General features: G+C 39.0%; 1 protein-coding gene and 1 long non-coding RNA gene across 2 annotated transcripts; one reads left to right on the top strand and one right to left on the bottom strand.

Annotated features, from left to right (window-relative positions):
* Positions 1 to 2,510: 2,510 nt before the first annotated feature.
* On the bottom strand, positions 2,511 to 3,906 carry LOC145987329 (uncharacterized). The gene has a single exon (XM_083121850.1). It carries the CDS (start codon positions 3,782 to 3,784, stop codon positions 2,861 to 2,863), a length of 924 nt encoding a protein of 307 aa, XP_082977976.1. The 5' UTR covers positions 3,785 to 3,906; the 3' UTR covers positions 2,511 to 2,860.
* A 1,344-nt stretch (positions 3,907 to 5,250) lies between these two features.
* LOC145987328 (uncharacterized) lies at positions 5,251 to 23,130 on the top strand. The gene is made up of 3 exons (XR_014441653.1): positions 5,251 to 5,371; positions 14,466 to 14,567; positions 22,707 to 23,130. It is a non-coding gene; the product is annotated as an uncharacterized LOC145987328 (long non-coding RNA).
* The last annotated feature ends 702 nt before the right edge of the window (positions 23,131 to 23,832 follow it).

Raw genomic sequence — 23,832 nt, 5'->3', positions numbered from 1 at the left:
CTGCGTTTCACATGTCACTAGATACCGTGACATGGGGAACTCTCTGGGTAGCCAACAGTTTTAACAGTAGCCTTCTACCATTTAAAAGGCACAGTTCAGTTTCATCTGCGGTGCTTTTGACCGCGGGCGCATTCTCGTGTTATAGATTTAACAATAGATGTGATACGGTCCAGCTGTTAAGCGTATGGCTACAAAGTTTGGCCTTCACGGCTAAAAGAAGATGAACCGTAAGGAAATGTAAACCTTGATGGAGATGAAGTGAATATGGAACAAAATGATGAAATAGATAACTTTCAAAAAACTAAGAGTAGTAAGCGTAGAAAATATACTACAATTGTAAATACCTTATAGTATCATAATTTTGTTCTCTCTACAACCTTTGCATCAAACCTATGTAAAATTATGTTTGTTTATAATTATATTGTATTCTTACAATAATAAAAATGAACAAAAACAACTACTTATTTACCTTGTGTAAAATTGTGTTTTCTTGCATATTATATTCTTACAAAAATAGAAAACAATACATTTTCTTTAAAAAGTGTATTAAACTATTGAAAACTCTCAATAGTTTTATTTATTGTATTAAAAATCTGTAAAAATATACAAAAAGAAGGAAACAATAAAATACAAGAGAACTAATTTTGAAATATGATGAAACAAACCCAATAGATCTAAATGTTCAAGCGCGGTAATTTTGACCGCGCGCGCCTCTTCGCGTAAGAAGTCGCCGCGCGCGTTCTCCCGGGTTAAATATGGTTATTCTAATTTATTTTTACTATTGTTGTTGTTATTATTATTGAGACCCTTGGTCGGACCCCCCCCAAATGTATTTCTATATACGTGCCTGCCTCCACCGTTCCTCTTAATCCGCCAGTGTACTGTATTATCCTTTACATTGTCAAAGACTCTGCGCCGGACCCTGTGGACGAGTGGTTAGCACTGCGCGCTGCGACGCCAAGGGTCCCGGGTTCGAATCCCGCTCGGGCTTGGTTGTTTGTGAATGTTCATTCATCAATTTCATCACTCATCCCCATCTTCGCAAATTAGCCAAGAGGCACAAAACGCGAAGTAAAATAAACTAAATCAAATCAAAATCTAATCAACAGTCGCTGTGAGAGCCCCAATAGTACATCAAAGGATGTTACCATACATACATAGATTACCAGCAGGAGCGATGCCAGACGGACACAAGAGCCACCTGCCCAGCTCTGACCCTGCTCAGGATTGGGTAACTCGCTTGCACTAGTGGAGGCCATCGGGAGCTGTGTGCCATCACACCGCACCTCAAGGCCACCTGCTTCGCTTACTCGCCTTCTTGCAACGCTACAGTAAATGTGCTCGCTCCGAGAACCACGCATGCACACTGATTGATTCATTTTTTACTTCGCTTCTCTGTCACGTTTGACTAATCTCGACTATGAGGATCATATAATGAAATTGATGAAGGGAATTCACAAAGGACACCCATACCCAGATCTGGATTCCAACCCGGAACCCCTGGCGTCGTTCGAAGGAAATTTCCCTCCAGTTGCCACCACTGTCCCTTAGGCACTCGACTGCTTATCTGGAGAACTTTAATTGGCGTTTGGGACTCGCCTCTTTAGCAAGCCACAGACAGGGACGAATGATATCAAGAAGTATCGGATCAATAATTTCTGCAATGTTACCTGTCTCTGCTGCTTAGCAACCGAACAACAAGTTGGGGGCAATTACGTACACCTGAGGGTGCCATAAATTAAAGAAATGTCAAGTTCTCACACAAGATCCAAGATGAATAGATCAGGGTAGGGCGGTCCGGTTGTTTGTGTTGGGGAATTTTCGTTTCACGTAGGTTGGAGATTTTATAAAATGTGCACAAAATGACAGTTACGGAGTTTATTTTTTCAGTTCCAATGAGAATTCACCGTACGTAAACGCATATGCCAGAAATAAATTGCAAATAATGATGAAACTAATTTGCTATATTAGTATTTATTATTGTTGGCCCTAAAAGGGTTGATGAGACAGGTGAGCAGAGAAGGTTACATAATTTAGAACTGCATCATTCGTATTCATGTCCAGATATTATTAGAATGATAAAATCAAGAAGACTTAGGTCGGCAGGCCATGTGGCACGAATGGGAGATGAAAGAAGAGTTTACAGGATTCTTGTTGGGAAACCTGATGGTAAGAGGCCAGTAGGAAGACCAGGACGAAGATGGAGGGATAATGTTGAGATGGACATAGAGGAAATTGGTAGGGATGGAAAAGAGTATATAATAGATCTTGCTCAGGATAGGGACAGATGGAAGGCCTGTGTTGCTGCAACCATGAACCTTCGGGTTCAAGAAGGCTAGAGAGTTAGTTAGTATTTATTATTGTATTTATTAAGAAATCAAAGAATCCCACGTGGCATCACCTAACGGTGGTCATATTTTTCAACTTATATAAGTCCACCTTGGGATTAATTGCCATTCAGTTTTTGGTTCAGTAGATAATCTTGAAAGAAGGAATGTTAGTATTTTACGTGCATTTGTAGATATTTAATGCACAACATGTTTGCTTTAGTAACTACATTTGTGCTCAGGTACCATCGTACCTATATATACAATTTCGATTACAACTTTTATTACACCAATTTATGCTAGATACTGTTTTAACAACATTTCAAATATGACAATTTCTGTTTATTTTGTGGCCCTTTCTAAAGCAATTTCCCCCTGTGGAAGACTCTTTGTGGATCGAAGCCCGGGGATATTGGATCTGCTTGTGCTTCTTTAGTCGATACCAATCAACACGTTTTATCAAAATACGAGTCAAAATTCGTTTCTTGAAATACGTTGTTTATTCATCCAAGCTTTTATTAGCAAAGGAAATTTTAGATACCGGTCTTCTTTTCATCCACACTAATTTTCTTCGGATCAGGCTTCAGAACTAGAAACGAACACATGAGTTCAGGGCCTACAACCAAAACGGCCCCCGCATTGTCGAAATCGCAGTAGTTGGGTGCCGAGAACACGGTGACCAACTGACGCCCGGCGAAGAACTCGAAACCGTCCGCCACGACCTCGTGAGCCCTGCAGATCAGATCCAGCTCGAACCTCTTGAGGAAGTCGTTGACGACGTCCTCCCCGAACGTGAAGGAGACGCCTCGCTCGTTGGGCGCCCAGCCGCGCGTCTCCCTCGTGGGGTCCGACCAGAGGATGTCGCACAGGAGACCCTGCGTGGGGACGTCCACGGGCCTCGGTATGGTCTCTATCTGGTCCCAGTCGGTGAGCGAGGGACTTATGCCGCCGTGGGCGCAGTATATCTTCGACCCTATGATGGCCGCCACAGGCATGTTCCTAAAAACCTTCAGAAAGGACTTGTACATCCTCTTGCCGCACTTTTCCAAGCACTCGTCGTAGAAGCCGAAGACCCTGTTGAGATTGTAGTCCTCGTGGTTTCCTCTCAACATGAAGAAGTTCTCCGGATATTTGATCTTGTAGGACAAGAGCAGGCATATGGTTTCGACGGACTGCTGCCCCCTGTCGACGTAATCGCCCAGGAACAGATAGTTGACGTCGGGAGGGTACTTGGCCAGCTCGAAGACCCTGATGAGATCCGCGAACTGGCCGTGGATGTCGCCGCAGACGTTCACGGGCGGTTCCAACCGCAGGAGCATGGGCTGCTCCACGAATAGGTCCGAAGCGATCTTGCAGATTGTCTTGACGTCCCTCTGCGTCAGTTGGAACTGCAGGGTCTCGGTCTGCTCTTTCAGGAGCTTCCGGATCACCTTGTCCACGTCGAAGTCGTCGGCCATCGACGGGCTCGGGACTCGTCGTCCTGCCGGGGACTGCAGCTTGGCTTACTCGAATGCAAATGGGTTTCTAAACGGAATACTGCACGCGCTCGGTTATCACTGGTCAACCTCTTCCCGTGCTAGTGTATCCGAGGCGACGCTTACGTGTTGCATTGTTGGGGCATCGATTTATTCACTGAATTGTTAAATCCGTCTGTGAAATAGTCGCAGCCCAACTAAAATTAGAAATGTCCGATATATTTTTTTTTACTTTTTTTATTTAAAGTCCACTTTACGCACAGATAAGCTAATGAGGACTGGACCAATAGTTTGGAATGGGCCGGCCTCCGTGGCGGAGTGATTAACACATCGCGCTAAGACGTCAGGGGTCCCAGGTTCAAATTACGGCTTGGGCATGGGTGTTTGTGAGTGTCCATTCATCAATTTCAACATATCATCACTCGTCTACATCTTAGCGATTAGTCAAAAGTGGCAGAAAAGCGAAGTAAAATAAACCAAATCAATCAATCAATCAGTTTAAAATGCGATCAGAACCACTGTGTGTCTCTACCGGGTATCGAACACGAGTTCCCTTGATTACAAGACGACGACGTTTGCACAACGATCAAGTCTAAGGTCTAAATCACGATTGCATTCAGAAACGTGACATACGTATATTGAAGTTCGATGACACCATATTTACGAACGAAGTGGTTATTACAGAGCGCTACGACGCAAAAGGTCCCGGGTTCGAATAGGGACTGGACAGGTGTGTTCCTCGTGAGTATCCCTTCAACAATTTCATCATACCATCACTCATCATCGTCGTCGCGATCAGCCAAAAGCGGTAGAAAAGCGAAGTAAAATAACCTAATTTATGAGGGTAATCACGAGATCCAGGTTTGCATCGAAATAGATAATACACATTACTTTAATGATTTATAACGATAAATTACAAGAAAGAATGAAAGACTAATAGCGTTCAGTTCATCTGAAATCCCTATGACCCAGAAAAAATAGGGAAACGTGGAACATAAAAGGATAGAAGATAATATGCATCAAGAGCGAAAAGAAAGAAGAGGAAAATTATTATAAAAAACGAGAGAGGCTTAAATAAAGGAACAAGAAAGTAAAAAAGCAGGTAGAAACCAGTAAGAAAACGAAAGGTAAAGGGTAGTAATCTGCACAATGAAAAGAAAAGCAAGAAGATGAACAAAAGAGATAAAAATAAAATATGTAAGGCAAGAAGTAAACGGAATAAAGAGACAGGTAACATTATAGCAGTACGGCTTTTAATTTGTCCAAAAGTAGCCAATTGCCTCCCCCATGACCCTCTTCCTAGGGGAGGAAGTCTGTAAATCTTTTATTACGTAAATGGAAACGAGGAGCAAACAAATGAAGTGGTTTCAGACAGAGTCCGTATCAGTCTTTTTTCCCCCAGGATCTGGCAATTAGTTCTGCATTAACGTAACAGGTGGAGGAAGTGGGCACACAGTTGCAGCAGACCGCAGGTGAATCACTTCTGGCGCACTACATTTGACTCGCACAAACGTAGTTTCATCGTTTCTCGACGTAGTATGGATTGTGGATCAGAGTAATACACATTTCGTAAGTGCAACTGCTTACGCAGTAGATTCATTATTGCATGGGTTGGTTTCCTATAATGCGTGCCACACAATGGATCTGTTCATATACAGTATGTAACATTCTTATTCGTACACACGGATTTTCAAAGAAAATGCTTTAATATCTGAAAGGAAATACACTCTTTTGAAATTGTTTCTTTACAATTCAATAACTAATATCATTAGGAACATAAAATCTTACCCAAATTCTGTATAACCAATGACAATAATAAATTAAATGAAACTGAAAGAGAAACATGCCATTTTTTGTACAACTTTTCTATTCGTACACTTAATAATATAAAATAAAAAAGTATATTCAGAGCAAATTGAGTGACAGTTCTAATACTTTGATGCGTATTCTTTGGCTTTAATTACTGCTTGGCACCTGTTCTTCATAGAATTAACCAGTTTCCGACATGTTTGAGAGCTTATTTTATTCCACTCGGCTTGCACAACAGTTTTCAACTCTTGTTTGGACTTGACGCTTGCTTTATGGACTCGCCTCTTCAAAATTACCCATAAATGCTCAATGGGATTTAAGTCTGGACTTTGAGCTGGTGTTTGTAGTAGTTTGGGCACATTCCATATTAGTCAATTCATGTTAACTCGCGCCTTATGCTTACTGTCATTGTCTTGTTGGAATCTGTAGATAGGCAGCATGTCCATTTTTTGGGCACTTTGCTTTACATTGTTCTTCAATATTTCCAAATAGACAATAAACTGGATGGTACCAACCATTTGGACGACATACAGCCCCAAATCAGCCCCAAATCATTAATGACCGACCACTGTGTTTAACTGTTGAAACTGTGTTAATGTGATTATTGTCTTTATTTGATTTTCTCCAGACCCTATTTATCCCATCTGATCCGTATATATTAATCTTGGATTATTGTCTTTATTTGATTTTCTCCAGACCCTATTTATCCCATCTGACCCGTATATATTAATCTTGGACTCGTCTGACCATCTGACACTATCCCAAAATTGCTGGTCCTTGTGGATGTGCTCTTTCGCGAATGAAAGTCTATTCCTGCGATTCACTTTATTTACATACGGCCTCTTTCGTGGTATTCTGCCATGATATCCATGCTTCCACAAGGCACGTCGGACAGTTTGATCGGACATCATCTTGCCAGAAACATTTTCTACTAACGGTCGTAACTGAGGAACACTTAGTCAGGGGTTTTCTCGCGCTCTTTTTAAAATAAAGCGTTCATCACGTTTATTGAACCGTCTCTCTTTTGGTTTTCTCGGCGCATTCTGTGTTGAACCTTCCTCTCTAAATTTGTTTACTATGTATTGAACTGTGGAATGTGATTTATTGACTGTTTTTCCAATTTTTCTTAACGAATAACCTCTAAGAGCCAAATTTATAATAACATCCTTCAGATCGGAACTAAGTTCCTTCACTTTGCCCATTTCAAACACGCTGATAAATAGACGATAGGCCTACAACAATACCTACGCCAGCATTCCGCTTGACGGGGAGCGCGCCTGCATGTTCAAACTTGTTACGAAGTTGCAAACTGCCCGAATAGCAGTGGCGCTGTATGCGAGGAAGATTGAAACTCTTGCCTGTACGAATAACAATGTTGCATGAAACAGCGTGTTTTTATCTTTTCACACAAATTATATGCTCTGTTTATACACTTTGAACATACATTTTTATTGACATTTGTTGGTGAAACCTTCATTAACATTAATTTCCAGGTACATATGAAAATGATTATATTTACTAGTAGATATGACATTTTTTCCTCGGAAATTCTATGTGTACGAATAACAATGTTACATACTGTAGCTTACTGAAGTCCGTGATTTTGACAGTTCGTGACCTGCTTGAAAAAGCCTTCATATTTGACGCGTGTGATTGAAGTAAACTTTTCAAGCATTAGAGGAAAGTATGTGGTGGCATACGTCGTGTGCCTTCCCTATAACGCCACATCTTACGTAGTATCTACTTGTGCTAAGTTCGCGTACTGATGATCAATGATTATGATATGCCTCTTTAAAATGGATTGCGGTAAACACAGTAAAGCCTATGAAAAATACCTATTGTCATATGGTGAATATTTTATGCCCTTCGATTTGATTTTTGTTATTTATCGTCGCCTTTGTTTTTTTGTTTTTTTTAACTGTGAGGAGTGGGTAAGAAGGAAGAATACAGAGAATGTCTCCAATTTCTTTCCTACTTCTTATACTCACTAAATATGCAGTCCTGGTAACGTATCTGTAGTTAAGATTTGGGGCCAAGTGAAAAAATTGTACATTTACGTCTTTATATGGTGCAAAATTACGGTCTTAATTACAATGATCATTCTCCATACAGAAACATAGGAACCATGTTTGATTATATGAACAAGTGACGTTCGACATTCGTTGCGCTGTCTACAGAGTTGCCACACTGTTCCTTCGTTATTTGCAGAGCATTAGGTAATTGTTGCTTCGTTACTTGATCATTAATCGTTGAAGCATGGCGGAACAGAGGACGGACTTTGATTAGAGGTAAGTTTGGCAACGGTGTTCGAGCGTTCTTCTACAAAAATGGCGTCTTGCGCAGTGAGGAAGCTGGTGCTACAAAACTTATATTTTGTTACAATATGTGCTCATTGGGAAAACATTTAACTGATATCCCCACGAACCATTTTCCGTAAGGTTAGGGTAAGAAAGGATCTCGAATTTCGTTAATATTTGGTATATTAACTACTTTTGGCCTTCTAATCAGTACATTATCCACGGGTAGCTCCACAAACCATTTCCGGTAAGGTTAGGTTAGGCAAGCTTAGTTACAATTTTGTTCCTAAAAGAATGCGATACAGCTGTAAAAAAAATGTCCACTTACATCGGCTTTTTTCCCTATTTCCACACGTATTTTAACAACAGATTCGTGATTAGAAGGCCAAATGTAGTAAGTATACCAAAAATTAACGAAATTGGAGACATTCTCTATATTCTTCATTCGCTCCGAGGACTGATACGAAATTGACGGGCAAAGAAAACCAACGTCCAGTCCAGGATTCTAACCCGGGAGCCCCCTTCCCTGACATCATACGCGCTATGCTAACAATTCTGCCGCAAAGGTCGTCTTATGTCCTTCGACTGAATGATTGATTGAATTCGGCTAGTTTCTCCTTTCTGCAACTTTGACTAATCGCGACAATAAGGATGTGTGATATGGTGAAATTGATTGAAGGGCACCCATTCGCAGGCCGGGATTCGAACCCGGAACCAGGGACGGCGCCAGAAATTTTCGACTGGGTGGGCAGAAGCGCCATATTGATAGATTAGGGTGGGCAGTATAAATGTAAGACCATATATAGTATATATGTGTATGTAAGACGCATTTATCCCCCTCTCTCTTACACTCCCGATTTTCCTCTTACTTCTTTTCCCTTTCCTTTTCTTGTTTTCCTCTTTATTACTTTCTACTCTATTCTCGCATCTTGTTCCATTCCCTTTCGCTTTGTCTCTGATGGACACAATTATTTCAAGGAAGTGTTTAGCATGTGCAGCCATACATTCTAACCACATTATTTCATGCATGTTAATACAGTGAAATAAATGTGAATTAGGTTTAAGCTTGTGTTGCAAATACAAGGCACATACTTCATTTTATGTATTCGGCGACAGTGATAGATTGGTTGATTGATTTGCTATATTTTACTTCGCTTCTTGTGCCACTTTTGGCTAATTTGCGAAGATGGGGATGAGTGATGATATGATGAAATTGATGAATGGACACTCACTCACAAACATCCATGTCCAGGCCGGGATTCGAACCCAGGACCCCTGGCGTAGCACGATGTGCTAACCACTCAGCCACGGGAGCCGGAGCGACAGTGATAGAAAGTGCGATGGTAGACAATCGTGAAGTTTCTCGTAATTGAATACATGTTCCTGAGCATAGTATTTTCATTGTATGAGTTTTTGACTAAAAGAGTTTTCTTACTCCTTTGGGGATCACTTTTCTTAGCTTCCAAAGTTTACACAACTGACAAATCTATCTGAATGTTTGTAGGTAGTAGCGGCGATCGGGTGCCAACATTTGAGGGGCAAGGACAATATACTTTTTCTTGGTAGAAAATGCTTAGCATAAAGAGGCCATAGTGCGGGTGCAAAAAGTGGCAAAATGTGGCGGGGGTACTGCATCCCCCACTTCCCGCTCCTCCTAATCGCCGCCACTGCATGTTTGGATTAAAATGGACGTCTTATTAGAAATGATTTAAAACACACACGGAAATCCAATTCTTTGTTCATTGTCCATGAAGTATTCCTAGGCTAATGAAAGGCTATTTTGACAAAATATCACTCATATGTAATAAACAAGTGAGATTGAAAAATCTGTTCAGAATTGAAGAGATTATTAGCTAAGTTGCTATTCGTTTTCTGAACTCTCATGTATATAATGTGGGAGAAGCAACACACGTATGGTTACATGGACATATTTTTTGAGGTAACAAAATGATTTAGGACACAAGGAATTCATCGAAGTTGATCACCGTAACAGCAATAATTCATCTATTTTTTTTTATAGATGACTTGGGTTGTATGGCGTGACCATTTCGAATACACTAGAATGTCAATCTGTGCAGCACACCCTGGAAACTTAATTCTTTCAGGGCAACGAGTCCCTGGAGCCTGGAACCACTGTCAAAGTAATAATTTATGAGGGTTTGTATTTTGAGTGTCAGAATGTATTTGTTTCGCCCCTTCGTTACTTTCATCTAATCACAATTGAAATGACTTAAAATAAAAAAAATGACTTAAAATATAACAAATCAACCAGAACTTACTCTTCCAAAAATGGAGTTTCATTAGCTCGTACCTATTAGAAAGTTGAGGTGGTGGTTTCAATTGCACAGCGTTTAATTAGTGGATCAAGGCAGCTAATTCCGTGAAAATGACGTTGTTTTCCGAAAGTCTCAAATATTTGTCTCAGACATCACCCTCTTAAAATGGACGCATCTTCTGTGGTGATAAAATGACACGTTTGGTGCGAGTTCTTTCTGTACATTTTTTTCCCAATGGCATAACGCTGTCGCATTATAATGAAGACGTCATGTGTTGAACTCCCCCTCTTCTGGTGGAAGCACAATGCACACTGGTTCGGACTACACGCTAAACTGTAGGTTTAGTCCCGATTAGCCCATCTGAGCATAGAAGTGGGCTTAAAAACAAACTAACAAAATCGTCTTCTGGATACTTCGTGACATAACTTTTTTCTTTACTTCAGCTGCATCTGCAGATTCTGTCGACATTTTCGGCTGATTCGTGTGGCAAACTTTGTGTGTCGAAAGAGGATAAATATGATAAGCCAGTCATTAGCAATTGAATAATTCTGTAGCTTTTTCCATACATAAGTGGTTTATTAAAATGTATTCACTTCGGTATTGTAGTGATTATTGTGACTCGTTCTTATTAGTAGAACTGTTATAAAGTTCATATTTCGCATACCATATTGATATTTGAAAATGACAGGTATATAAAAATTGTAATGAAATAAAAAATAAATACACTTCTGGAATTTCAATGCAGAGCTAATTTAAACTATACTATACTCTCTAGCAAACCCGAAGGTTTATGGCTGCAGAAACACAAGCCTTCAATTTGTTTTTATCCGGGGCAAGATCAATCCAATCTTTCCTATCCTTACCAATTTCTTTTATGTCCATCTCAACGTTATCCCTCCATCTTCGTCTTGGCCTTCCTACTGGTCTCTTACCATCAGGTTTCCCAACAAGAATCCTGTAAACTTTTCTTTTCTCTGCCATTCGTGTCACATGGCCTGTCCATCTGTCTTCTTGATTAAATTATTCTAATAATAATAATAATAATATTTAAAAAGTCGAAATAATTTATTGTGTTGGTGGAGAAGTAACGCTAAGATGATGTTTTTATTTGTTTATTTGGAGATTATTTTAACCATCCCCAGCCTGGGATTTATATACGTATGTGGAGGAAGAAGCTTACAGCACCAAGGCCTCACTCCAATCCCCTCTACACAGTTTCAGTTATAACTTCTTGCCAAGTTACATGGTGTGGTTTGTTATTATATTTTTTACCACATCCGAAGGACCTAATTTTTTTCATTATGTGGTACTTTTCAGAGCAGTCTTTCCCAGTGAAGGCCCAGAGCTGCTGTCCTCAAGTTCACCCTAAATTCTGATCTAATCTTCATCATACCCTGAATAATTTTGAGCCTCCTAATCCTACTAGCTGCTTTTAATCATGAAAGTATTCATTTGATCACAGTTTTTATTTCAATAGCTCTAGTAATTACTTTCACTTTCTAATGACAAAATTGGCTTTATATAAGATGATAATATGTGAAAATTTCTAGCATAGATAATATTCACAAGTAAAATGTACAAGTTATGAACATCAGAATACAGTTATTTATTGAATCATTCTTATTTATTGAATCATTCATATATCTCCAAGTATATGTAGTTATTGAATTTGATTGGGTGGGCAATCGGGTGGGCAAGCGCCCACCCAAAAATTCCTGTGCCCACCCGTGCCCACCCCTGTCGCCGTCCCTGCCCGGAACCCCTGACGTTGAGCGCTGTGATAACCACTCAGCTATGGACGTTGGCTTATGTCCTTTGAGGCTCTTACTATAACTGCATTCCGTTATACAGCAGAATGTGCATCCAGTTCAGTGCAATTATTTCTGGTTTCCCTGTTGAAACCTAAATAACCCCATTCTGAGAATGATTTCTTGCTGTTTAGAAGCTATGAACAAAGTCTACCTTTTTAAATGGGCTAAGTTGTTCCCCTGCTATTAATTAATTGGCGTGTTGTGGTCACATTGCCATTTTTGCACATGGTGAACTTAACATGCAGAAACTGACATGGAAAGGTGTTTGATTTGTTAAGTCCACTTTATGCACAGATCGGCTAATTGGGATTGGACCTACAGTTTAAAGTGGGATTCATGCAACTTGTCTACACAGAGTATCAAACCCGTCGTTGCAAGATGACATAACCACTACTCAGGCCCGTAGCCAGAATTGCTCTCCGAGGGTGGGGGGCTGGCTTATAAACAGTCCATTTTTCTAAAGTTTAACAATATTAAATGAAAGTAAATTATGTGTGTCGGGGTCATTAAGTTAATGTAAAATATAAAATTTAGAGATATTTGAAAAACTAGTATTTGTATATCTTCCAAAACATCTCTTGAAGTGTTAATGCACACTCCATATTATTTTTGATGATGCAATTATTTATATCATACAAGTAAAAATGAACAATATTCACTTCAATCATAGATCCAACTGTACATTCCACCCGCAGCAGATACAATAACTCCCCCCTTGATTCCCAAAACTTGAGATCTATTGACATTTGACGCAGATTTGGATGAAATGTGGATGATTACATCAAAGTCAGAATTCTGTCAAATGAGGGGCTGCAACAGGGGATGGGAAGGTACAGATAAAGAAGCTCCCCTCTAGAAGACATTTCTAAAGTCTAGAACTGGGTTTCCCAAAGTTTTTCGTTTCACGGCTCCTTTAGTACTATATAAAGATTTTCAATGTTTTTCAAATGTTTTCGCGACATGCTCCATGAATCGCTGATCAACGATAAGCAAGATAAGTCAGCATATAACTAATGAAAAATCCCTGCGAGTTGCAAGAAATGGTTTTCATATCACCTTTAACTTTTCTCACTTTATTACTTTATTATAATTTACTGCTAAAGTTGTTCTAGTGCCCATAATTTTATTCTTGTTATATTTTATTGTACTTTCTTGTCTTTTAATTTCTTTGTAATCTTGAATTTTATTTTTTAATCTGTACTTTTGGGGTTGATGTGGTAGACCAGCAACAGCTGAACCTCGCCCATCAATAAAGTCAATTCACCACTTCCAATAGTATATTCAACATGTAGGTACATTTAAATTGAGTAGTACATAAAATTTAAAAAGGAAATATTTCACCTTAGACTAATTATTGCATAATTCAACAGGAATAACCACACAATAGTAAGTGTTTTTAAATTATTTGTATTGGACGTTCGAATTTGCAAATGTATCGTAATATCATAAGGGTAGGTACAATTATTGTATATTTGTGTGAAATGGAATCGTATTCAGTTGCTTAACATTATCTAAGCCTCAAATGTCACTACATGCCCCTGTCAAAATAGTAGAATGCTTTCTTGTAGTCTCTTGTTAAAGCTCTTACCCAATAGATAGTAATAATATCAATTGGTGTTTAAATTTTGTTTCCATCACTCCTAATGAAACACAGTTATGGGCCTGTGGGTCCAAAGCCCACCCAATAATTTATCCTGTTATAATAAAAATAAATTTGTTAGTGATTCTTGATGGATTGTTCATTGAAATAAATTATTTTTTTAATAAGGATGAGTTGGTTGTGTGCATTAATATGGAAGGGAGGAGCTAAGATTTGTTTGTGAATGTATGATAAGTGTTGAGCCCACCTAAAATATTTAAAAGTTGATGGTCTTGCAAATGGTTCTCAACATCTCAGTGTGCTGTGATTAGTTATTTGATCAGCTTGTAATTTGTCTAGTCCATGTCTGTCTGTTCATATTGTCATGCCATGAAAGTTGTATATTTTATACTCTATCGTGGGAATCTGTGGAGTAAGGCTGCACATAATGGTAAAAAAGGGGAGACAGAGTTGAAGCAAAGCATTGCACGCTTCTGCAAATAAATAGCTGGTTGCTGCACTCACTTCCCCTCTCATGAGTACATTGGAACATTTTGTTTTTGTTTGCTCTCCAGAGATACCTGGGATAGTGTGTAGGAGATCAGACGTCTTGTTAAGGACATAGTCAAGGGAACTCGATATCCACCCTAGTCTACCCTGGTATGCAGTGATGAGACAATGTAAATGCACGGAGGTATATGAACTTAATACTGATGTCTTATTGCCAGTCAAGTCACTGTGGTGTCTGGAAACTAAAAACTGTCATCAGTTCAAAATGTTATAATTTAACCACGAATCTAAAAATTTTGTAAATTAAATAATTAATGATAAACTATCAAAATGAAAACTTACCCTAAAGACAATCATGCTGTTCAGTTTATTATTTTTCAGATATGTCCACAGATGGGACATATACCTATGATGGTCTGAACCTCAGTGGGAGACATGTAGAACAGAAGACACACAATGCGGCATGGGGACACTAATCCCTGTGTGAGTATTTCGTATTAATTATAAAATTGGGTTTATTGATCAGTGCGTATTGCTCTTCGGAGCTGCTTTTACAACTAGTCCTTGATAAAGATTAGTTTTGCAATTGATGTTTTACATGATTTTGCAGTTTTAGTTAGCAGGAAGTTAACGTGAGCATAAGTATACCAATGTATCTGACTCAATAAATCATAACCTCTTAGCAGAGAAACGAGGCATAAAAGACTAGTTGCTATGGTTGTAGTTTGTGAAAATCATTGTGGCAATAGAATTAAGATATATTAATGTAGTGTCAATACAGATTTTAAAATGAAACCAATACTCATTCCTGTTTGTTACATCAAAGACAAAGGTAAGTAATATTGTTTGGTAGTAAGTGCTTATTTAGTTTTAATTTATAGGTTGCAGGGTGGAGTTCCTATTGAGATCAGTGGTGGAGCTTATTCCATTCTTTCATCGCCATTACTATGAAATAACAATGGTTTGTGTAATACAATATTCTTGTCCAAGAATATGCCAAGTCTACATGCCATTTCTATTTTCTGGATTCTTAATTATCTTATGCAGAGAGGAGTTGAAATTTTTTCTAACTTTTTGACATTACTCGTGTCTGGTGTTAAAAGGTAAGACAAAGATGATTTCAGCCTGCATTACGTTCATTATTTATATATTGAATTGAGAACCTGTTGGAATTCTTCTAGGAGCATTGTGTTGTTTCTTAACCCTTTTAGTTGGTACAAGAGATGTAAGTCATGCCCACTTGTTATCTACAGTGTGTTTGATGGATATATCCGTTCTTGACATTTTCTGGTTCAGTCCTCCTGACGAGCTATGGACCTGCTTCTTTTTATATTGAGTTAGTTAACATTTCCACCATGAGATGTCACTCTTCAGAAGCTCCAGAGTATTTAAATTGCCATAATCACATGGAGATGGAATCAATGCTTCCATGTTTGCGCTTTGCTAACTATGTATATCCTTCACTTGCAAGATATTATACAATCTATGCTCGGAGCCGAGGTGTGTTCCAATTCAGTGGCATGAGTATTTTCCTTGATTGTTTGAAATGAATTAGGTTCTGTAGGTTGCTGTCACTTTTGTCACTAATATGAGGATGAGTGATGATAGGATGAAATTGATGAATACACATGCCCAGGCTGAGATTCAAATCTGGGACCGCTGACTCCTTGCAATTTAAAGTCTTTCATTTTACAATGATGGCTCAAAGCAGCAAAAGGAGTCTTATCTAGTTTGAGTGTAAAAGATGTACTTTGAAGAGAGGTGAGCAATTGTAATTTTCAAAATTACCCACAAGATTTGTCATTTGAAAATTACCCACTTAAGGGGTTAATGGTGTTTGTATAAATATATATCCAGCACTTGAAGTGGAAAATCTTAGCTGAGGGAATGTTTGGTCCAGCCTTGGGATTAGCTGGGGGATGCTTCTATGGTTTAACATGGAGTCAATAGGACATCCCCATTCACTTTGAACATTGTATGTATCATAATATATTGATTTACAATATGTTAATACACTATGTGGAAGAAAGTCATTGGACACCACTTGTCAGCGGATACCATCAGTTTTCTTGCAATCAATAGGAGGTCGGTCCGCTTTTGGCAGTGATAACAGCAGCTACTTGTCGTGGTAAACTGGCCACAAGATCGTGTAGTAAACTGAGTGGGATATTCCGCCATTCCTCCTGCAGCACAGTCACCAACCCCTGAAAGTGTAGAAGGGCGAGGCGATCGCGACCTCAATCGGTGCTCCAGTTCGTCCCATAGATGTTCGATAGGGTTGAGGTCAGGCTCTGAGCAGGCCAATCCAATTGGGTGACATTGTTTTCTGCATACCACTCCATGGTAGTCCTGGAAACATGACAAGTCGCATTATCGTCCTGGAACACACATTCTTCGTTTCCATAGAAACGCCACAACGTGGGTACCATGGAGTTGTCGAGAATATCTCGGTAGGACGCAGACGTCATGTGGCCATACACCGGTACCACTGGACCCACGCCATGCCAGCTGAAACAACCCCAGAACATGACGCAGCCACCAACCATATTTCACTGTGGGCACTACCCCTAACAGACGTTCTCTGGGTAATCGCCATACCCACACTCTCCCATCTGGTCGAAACAGTGTGAAGCGTGATTCATCGCTCCATAGGACCTTCTGCCATTGCTCCACCGTCCAGTTTCTCCGCTTTTTACACCAGCGTAGTCTCTGCCGTTTATTGTTTTTTGTTAACATGGGTTTGTGAGCAGCGGCTCGACCATGATAACCGAGCGCATGGGTCTCCTTGCGAAGTGTCTTGGTCGAAACAGTCCAATTGGTCGCACTTTGAAACTCTTCTGCAATCGAATGCATCGGACGGGTCCTGTTTTTACGAATCTTCCTCTTCAGCACTCTCCTGTCCGGGTCGTCCAATTTTGTGGGTCTTCCACTTCGTGGTGCATTGCTGCAGAGTCCCTTTTCCTTCCACTTCTTGATGACAAAGGCTAAAGTTGATTTAGGGACCTGTCGTGCATCAGCTATGCTACGTATACTTGTGCCTCCTATGGAGCAGCCTACTATGATACCTCTTTCAAACATGTTGAGCTCTTTGCTGTCCGTCATTTTATCAGCGAATGATCTGAGAGGCCTCCTGCTGCCGTATATATACCCGTCTGTACTCTCTTTTCCATGAGGAGTTCGTTTCAGAGTTGAAAGTCCAATGACTTTCTTCCATATAGTGTACTTCATTATAGTCTTTAAATTGTAGGAAAAGGAGATTAGGTCTTAGAGTATTTTCTTGTGGTACTTCTTGTTTGATATTAATCTGAATTGGTCTTGGACTTATTCTCATGACCTAATTTTACACATTATTGCCTTTAAATAGTAATTTATCCAGACACCCAAAATCCCCTAAAATATTTCATGAATGCCCACATTTTGGTGATTTGGTTCTAAATATGTACGAGCTTACACTCTCCCTCGCAGTTGGAAAATTGTGGATACACCTCTGGTTACATAGACTGCAACCTAACAACTCCTTTTCTTTTATGCCGATAAATATTAATTTAAGTCTGATGCCTTGGTATACTCATGTTCATATTAACTTTCTAATTGGCAAACTCCCAAAACCAGTTTAGTAAGGAGGGAACCCATATCGATATTTGCTGCGTAGTTTTTAAACCATGGCCATATGTTAACAGAAGTAATTGGTGGGTTCAACTTAAAGCAGTCCAAGGATAGTAAATTAGTTATAATTTAATTCTTACTTTATATTTATCATTAGTAATAAGCACATAAATTTATAAAATAACATTTTCTCTTAATAAATTTAAATGTAAATATTGGCTTAATTTGGTTAATTAAATATTTTACATTACAGTAATTGTATAATCAATTAAACATCTCAAAATTTGTTAAAATGTTTATTGGTTTTTACAGATTTTGAAATTTACGTTACTTTAAAAACAAAGGCTTAACTGTAACAAAGTTAAATAGTAAAGGTAATATTGTTCAAGATAATACAATTAATGTAAAATATTTACTTAACCGAAGGTGAGGATTTGGGCCCATTAAACCCTCCTCTTATATATGCATCAAACATTCCTGAGCTCTCCCTGACTCTCAATCCTGGTTTCTAAACAATTGTAACGGCCAAAAGGCTGTTTTTACCCCTCAACTGTGGAAAATGTAACAATTGTGTGTCTGCAAGATCATCTGGATCAAAAGTCAGTGCTGCATAAACTATTTCCTTGAAGCAAATACATTTACCAAGCATAGTGATTGCCACATTGCAGTATCTTCTGGGATAACTATATAGCCAATTTCACCTGCAGAAGGGGAAATTGCCTGAGTAATATATATAATATTTTACAGTATGTATATGTGTGTATATTTATTTATTTGTATGATCCTGTGTATCTGCCTCCTTGGCATTCAGTGGTAGACTTAACAATGCTGCCACAAAAGAATGTCTAAACATTGTCAATTTAAGAAATAGTGTTTTCATATGTATTATAAATGCAATAATATGCATACCGTAAATAAAAAAAAGATTTAGTTGGGCAATGAAGCACACAATAGTTCACAAATTGTCTGAACATGTAGGTGATCAGGTATCAGAATAGTTATTTCTGAATGCAACTTTAAATTTGATCTAATATAAATATTCCTCCATGCATTATTTTCATAGGGACACTTGGGGTGGACACTCCCCTCCATAATTTCACACTGTGAAAATTAGTTGAGATGTGAAAACGTGATCAAGATTGTACCATGGCCATTCTGCCAGTGGAGCTGTTGATCAAGTTTTAGTGCCTTTGAACCAGCCCCAGTGGCGTGCCCGAAGGGAGGTTGGTGGAAGTCATAACCCCCCTCTTTGCACCAGTATTCCTTAAAAAAAAAGAATGTTAAATGCAGGTAAAGATGGCAAAATGAGGACTGAGTACAAAAAAAGTGTACGTAACCCCTCCCTTTCGAAAATACTGGGTATGCCACTGGCCAGTCCCGTAACATTGTCATGAATTGCTCATTAGCTGTACAGCCCTGATAAAAGGAGCAATGACAATTTAACAAAAAAAAAAGGCAATGTTGTGATCCTTGTCCTCCTTAATTTTATGATGGTGATGATACAGGCATGAACTTTGACATCACACCTTACGCTGATGTCATTGTTTTGAAGTTATAGAAGTTACGCAACTACAAAGAGTGAACAGCGGCACAGACTGCGCCACCTTTGCCCCCGCCCAATGTAAATCTTATGTACAAAGGAAAATGTACTGTATTTTGCCCCCCCCCCCTGTTTCAGCACCTTGCCCCCCTGGTTTTGGGACCCAATCGCTGCCACTGCCCCCACTCATTTCAGGCTGGCGCAGCCACTGAACAGCAGTTATGAAAATTACATTAAAGCTCATGTAATTGGTCGTCCTTGATGAGAAAGGTTTCGATGTTAAGTGTTTTTATTTATATATTTGGGTACTGTAATAATGTGTGGGAGTCTAAAAGACTTCTGTAATTATCAGTCTCAACACTTTTGTGAAAGTGTGAAATTAGATAGGTGGATATAGACCAGTGGCGTATGCTAGTTCTAACGAGTGGATAATCTCCGACCCTTGATCCTCAAACTCCAAAAGTTTCCGTGTAATTTATGTCAGGATCCATATTGGATTTAGGAATATTGTGTCGGAATGTTTGTCTTATTGCTACGACCACAATCAATTAATTCTCGTTATTGCAGTTTAATATACGTGTAGAATTTCAAATAATAAAACAAGACAGTATTATAAAGCTATAAAAAACAGCCTGTGAAATATAAAATGAAAGACGTGCACTAGTGAAATAAAAACCCACAATATTAATTTAAGTGCAAAATTCAACTTACTCCAGGACCCGATTACTTGTGCTGTACCACATCCAAAGCATGCTGTTTGTCCAGTTGCACGTCAATACGTGTCTGTGCGAAAGATTGCAACTTAACAAAGGAAGTTATGTGACTTTTGGATATAAGAAGATTATATCCAAAAGTCACATAACTTCCTTTGTTAAGTTATGTGACTTTTGGATTTTTCATATTTGGCACAAGCGTTGCAAAGATTACAGTATCCGCCACGCGTCCATACATTCTTTTCAGCCCCGAAAAGTAAGCACGGCCAACAAAAAAGCAAAGCTTATTAACACTTATACTTCTTGTCAACCATGGTGTTTTGTCATAATTTGCTTGCGAAAATGCCTCACATATTCCCGATTTTTGTCTTTGTGTGTAGAAATAAGTTCAAGCGATGACACTGGACTACCCGTATTGACAATTTGCAACTTCTCCTGAAAAGATCTTGTTCCAAAAGGTTTCACCAGCAAATCTTGTATCACATCCATTACCCTTTAACACAGTACTATCACGACAAACACTAACACCTAAATAAATAATAAACACGAAGCACAGCACGAAGCCAATGACTACACGCATTCAGTTTCACGCGCCAAACTTCTGTTGTTGTGTTCCTGGCTCAGAATGAAATTCCCTATGAATGATTAAAAAAAATCCCTTTCCGAGCTCGAAATGACAGGTTTTAAAAGTTCGAATCATTGCAGGCCAGAGCCAGAATTTTATTTCGGGATGGGGATCATCCCTTATTAGCAGCCGCCACATAAAGTTGAAACAGTGGGGTTAGAAGTCCTGAAGATGAATCTCAGATTATTACAATGTATTATGCAAGGTGTTTAATACTGCTAATTAAATAAAATTAATTACCACTATACACTTTTTAAATTAGATATTTGTAGGATTTCGGGGAGGGGGGTTTCAGCCCCCCGAGTCCTCCACCTGGCTACGTGCCTGATGTGTTTTTTTCGTTTTATGTTTAATTCGTTCATCTTCATCACTATTAATCTAAAGAGGCGAAATATAGCAACTTAAATTAACTAATACCGTGCGTCCATTTCGATCTGCAGCCGAGAGATCGGGAGAAGCGTGGCGGGCGGCGCTGGCGGAGATGCCGACATTTGCGGCCTGAAATGCCCGCTTATTTTTATGGACATATGCAGACATTTATATAAATATTGCAAAACGAGCACTAACCTGTGTTATAAGAGTATGGTTTTAATTTTAGTAGCTTAGTGGCTGTATGTGCTGATGATTTTGACACTCCCATCTCCTGTGAAACACGGCGTAGAGGTTTGTTTGGATAACTTTCTAACGCTGCCCCAATTTCATCGAGTTCATCGAGGAAGCTCACGAAAACCATTGACTTTTAATGGTTTCGTCGGCAGCGTAATCTTGATACAGTGTTGCACATTCGAAACCTCCAAACGATCCCCATCGACACAAAACTCTTTCAAGGATATAAACTTAAGCAGGACGTTGCTGGTCAAAACTATGATTAAAATGTTTTATTATCTGTGACTCTTATCGTCACTTCTAAAGCGTATTTTTTTGTGTATATAATTGCAGAACTTGGATGAATTACAGATGATGAATTATAACCCAGGTTAGTGCTCGTTTTGCAATATTTATATAAATGTCTGGATATGTCCGTAAAAATAAGCGAGCATTACAGGCCGCAAATGTCGGCATCTCCGCCAGCGCCGCCCGCCACGCTTCTCCCGATCTCTCGGCTGCAGATCGAAATGGACGCACGGTATATATATATATATATTTATTTTTGTTATCTTTCCCTTTAAGAAATATTCAGTTCCGTGAAAGAAGAATTCTCGCTGCTTTTGAAGATTAGAGAGGAGAAACAATCACTATTTTTGTAAATACAAGTATGGGGCGAGTCAGCATATAGGTGCTTTAATTGCTTAAGCTTTGAATTTTAATTTAGTTTGCGTCATCTTCAATATTTAAGCTTTTTCCTTTTGATAAATTTATGTTCAAGTAACAGAAATCAGCAAGACAGAAGCAAATGTAAAGTGAAAATTAGCGTAGAATTGGTTTGCCCATGTTATTCAATTTTCCTGTTCTTCGCACTCTACCGGGTATGTTTTCCCTAGTTCAGCGGAGGGAACGGGAAAGGCTCTGAAGGTTGAGAGTGCGACCAGTGGACTCTCACAAGAAGGAGGTTACCCTGGGCACGGAATCACCGCGCCTGAGAAGCAGTGTTTCCTCCCCCTCTTTTCTCTCTCCTCCCTCCTCGCCAAGGGTTGTAAGGAAAGCGGGAGGAATGATGTCAGGGTGAGATTCCCTGAAGTCATTCCACCGGCTGGAGAAAGGTTCCCGGCCATTCAGCGGCAAACGGTTGGAAGCATTCGCGTGCTGGAAGCAAAGAAATGTATGCATCGAAATTGGTTTGGAAGAATATTGTGAAGAAATGTATATATATTTTTTTAAAAAAAGAAATACAGCCGGGTCATCTGCGATCACCTAGATGACCCAGAGTATACGCCGCTGATATAGACTTTATTTAGCAGGCATGTTTCGGCCTCTAGGACTGATAGAACATTGTTGTTATACATTTATTTTTATATACACATTAACCAAAGATTGATTTTCATTCAGTTATACACTGTTGTCAGGCTTCATCTGGTGAAGTACAGTTTGTATTGTGGAATGACCCTTGTGAACCAGATAATGCTTTCTGATATATTTTACTTACAAGGTAATTATCCTGTGCAAGGCCACACTATATTTAATATTGTTTTGTGTTTCAGTTTTGTTCCTGCAACTAAGATGCCAGGGGTGCTAATGTGTCACATCCCTTCCAAGATGGTGGCAACCAGCTAACTGCGTGACATCTTGCCACAGAAGGTTCTGGGTTAGAGTCCTTGCTTGAGCATGAGTGTTCTAGAGAAAAGAAAAACTATGATAATTACAAATAGATCAGATCTAGTCAAGTCAAGGTTACCTTTTTGAGTGATCATTGCAGCTTGTAGTTTTAATATTCTTAATACATAATTTGACAACAATTTGTTTTCTTATTGGAATGTGACTTTTATTTGCAGGTTGTGAAATATTTTATTGTTGTACACAAGTTCTATGAAGTTTATAACAAAAATTGAATACCAAAAATGTTTTGATTCAACTGAAATCCTGTAATTAACATTTTAATATGCAAAATACTTGATTCTGAACTATCATTGCAACAGTATGTGCGTAATGGAAAACAACGTGATTAAAATGTAAACCTCCCATTATTTTCTTGATTTTTATTTAACATAGTGGTGTCTTTTATTTGAAGACATGTAGCATGATTGAATTTCTCCTACTGAAAAGAATGAACATTTCTCGGCAGCCAGTGGGATATATATATGCATAGAACTCTGTAAGATATGTACTTGTTTAGAGGAAGATTTCGAGCCTAACTCATCTTATAGCGCCTATTTTGCATAATCCCGCCTAAATATAGCCTTTTGGGTGTAGTTCTTACTCTGCTTGCTTTTGTGTGTTTAAGTGAACTAAACTGGCTGGTATTTGTGTGTGTGTGTGTATGTGTGTGTGTGTGTGTGTGTGTGTGTGTGTGTCTGTCTGTCTGTCTGTAAATGGAAAATTGCTTTTGACATGAAAAATATAGGGAAAAGAAATAGTTAAGGAATAATACAAATCAATAAATGTGTAACTTATCTTAATTTACCTCCTTTGTTCCAATTTTCATTATGTCAAGGTAAAATATTTATCAGAGCAGAGAAGGCAAGGATTTTTTTTTTAGTTTGCTTTCGTCATTTCCTACATCAGAATTATTAGTTCTTTCGCTCCTAGATAGTGGAAGCTGTACAGTGACTTTTTCGATAGAACTTTATCCTGATGCACAGACCAGTGGTCTTGGATAGACTCAACCAG

Source organism: Lepisma saccharinum, chromosome 4 (assembly GCF_977018435.1).
Source record: "Lepisma saccharinum chromosome 4, izLepSacc3.1, whole genome shotgun sequence".
NCBI classification, from domain to species: domain Eukaryota; kingdom Metazoa; phylum Arthropoda; class Insecta; order Zygentoma; family Lepismatidae; genus Lepisma; species Lepisma saccharinum.
The sequence above is the reverse complement of the archived record's forward strand: the minus strand, read 5'-3'. Positions and strand labels throughout refer to the sequence as shown.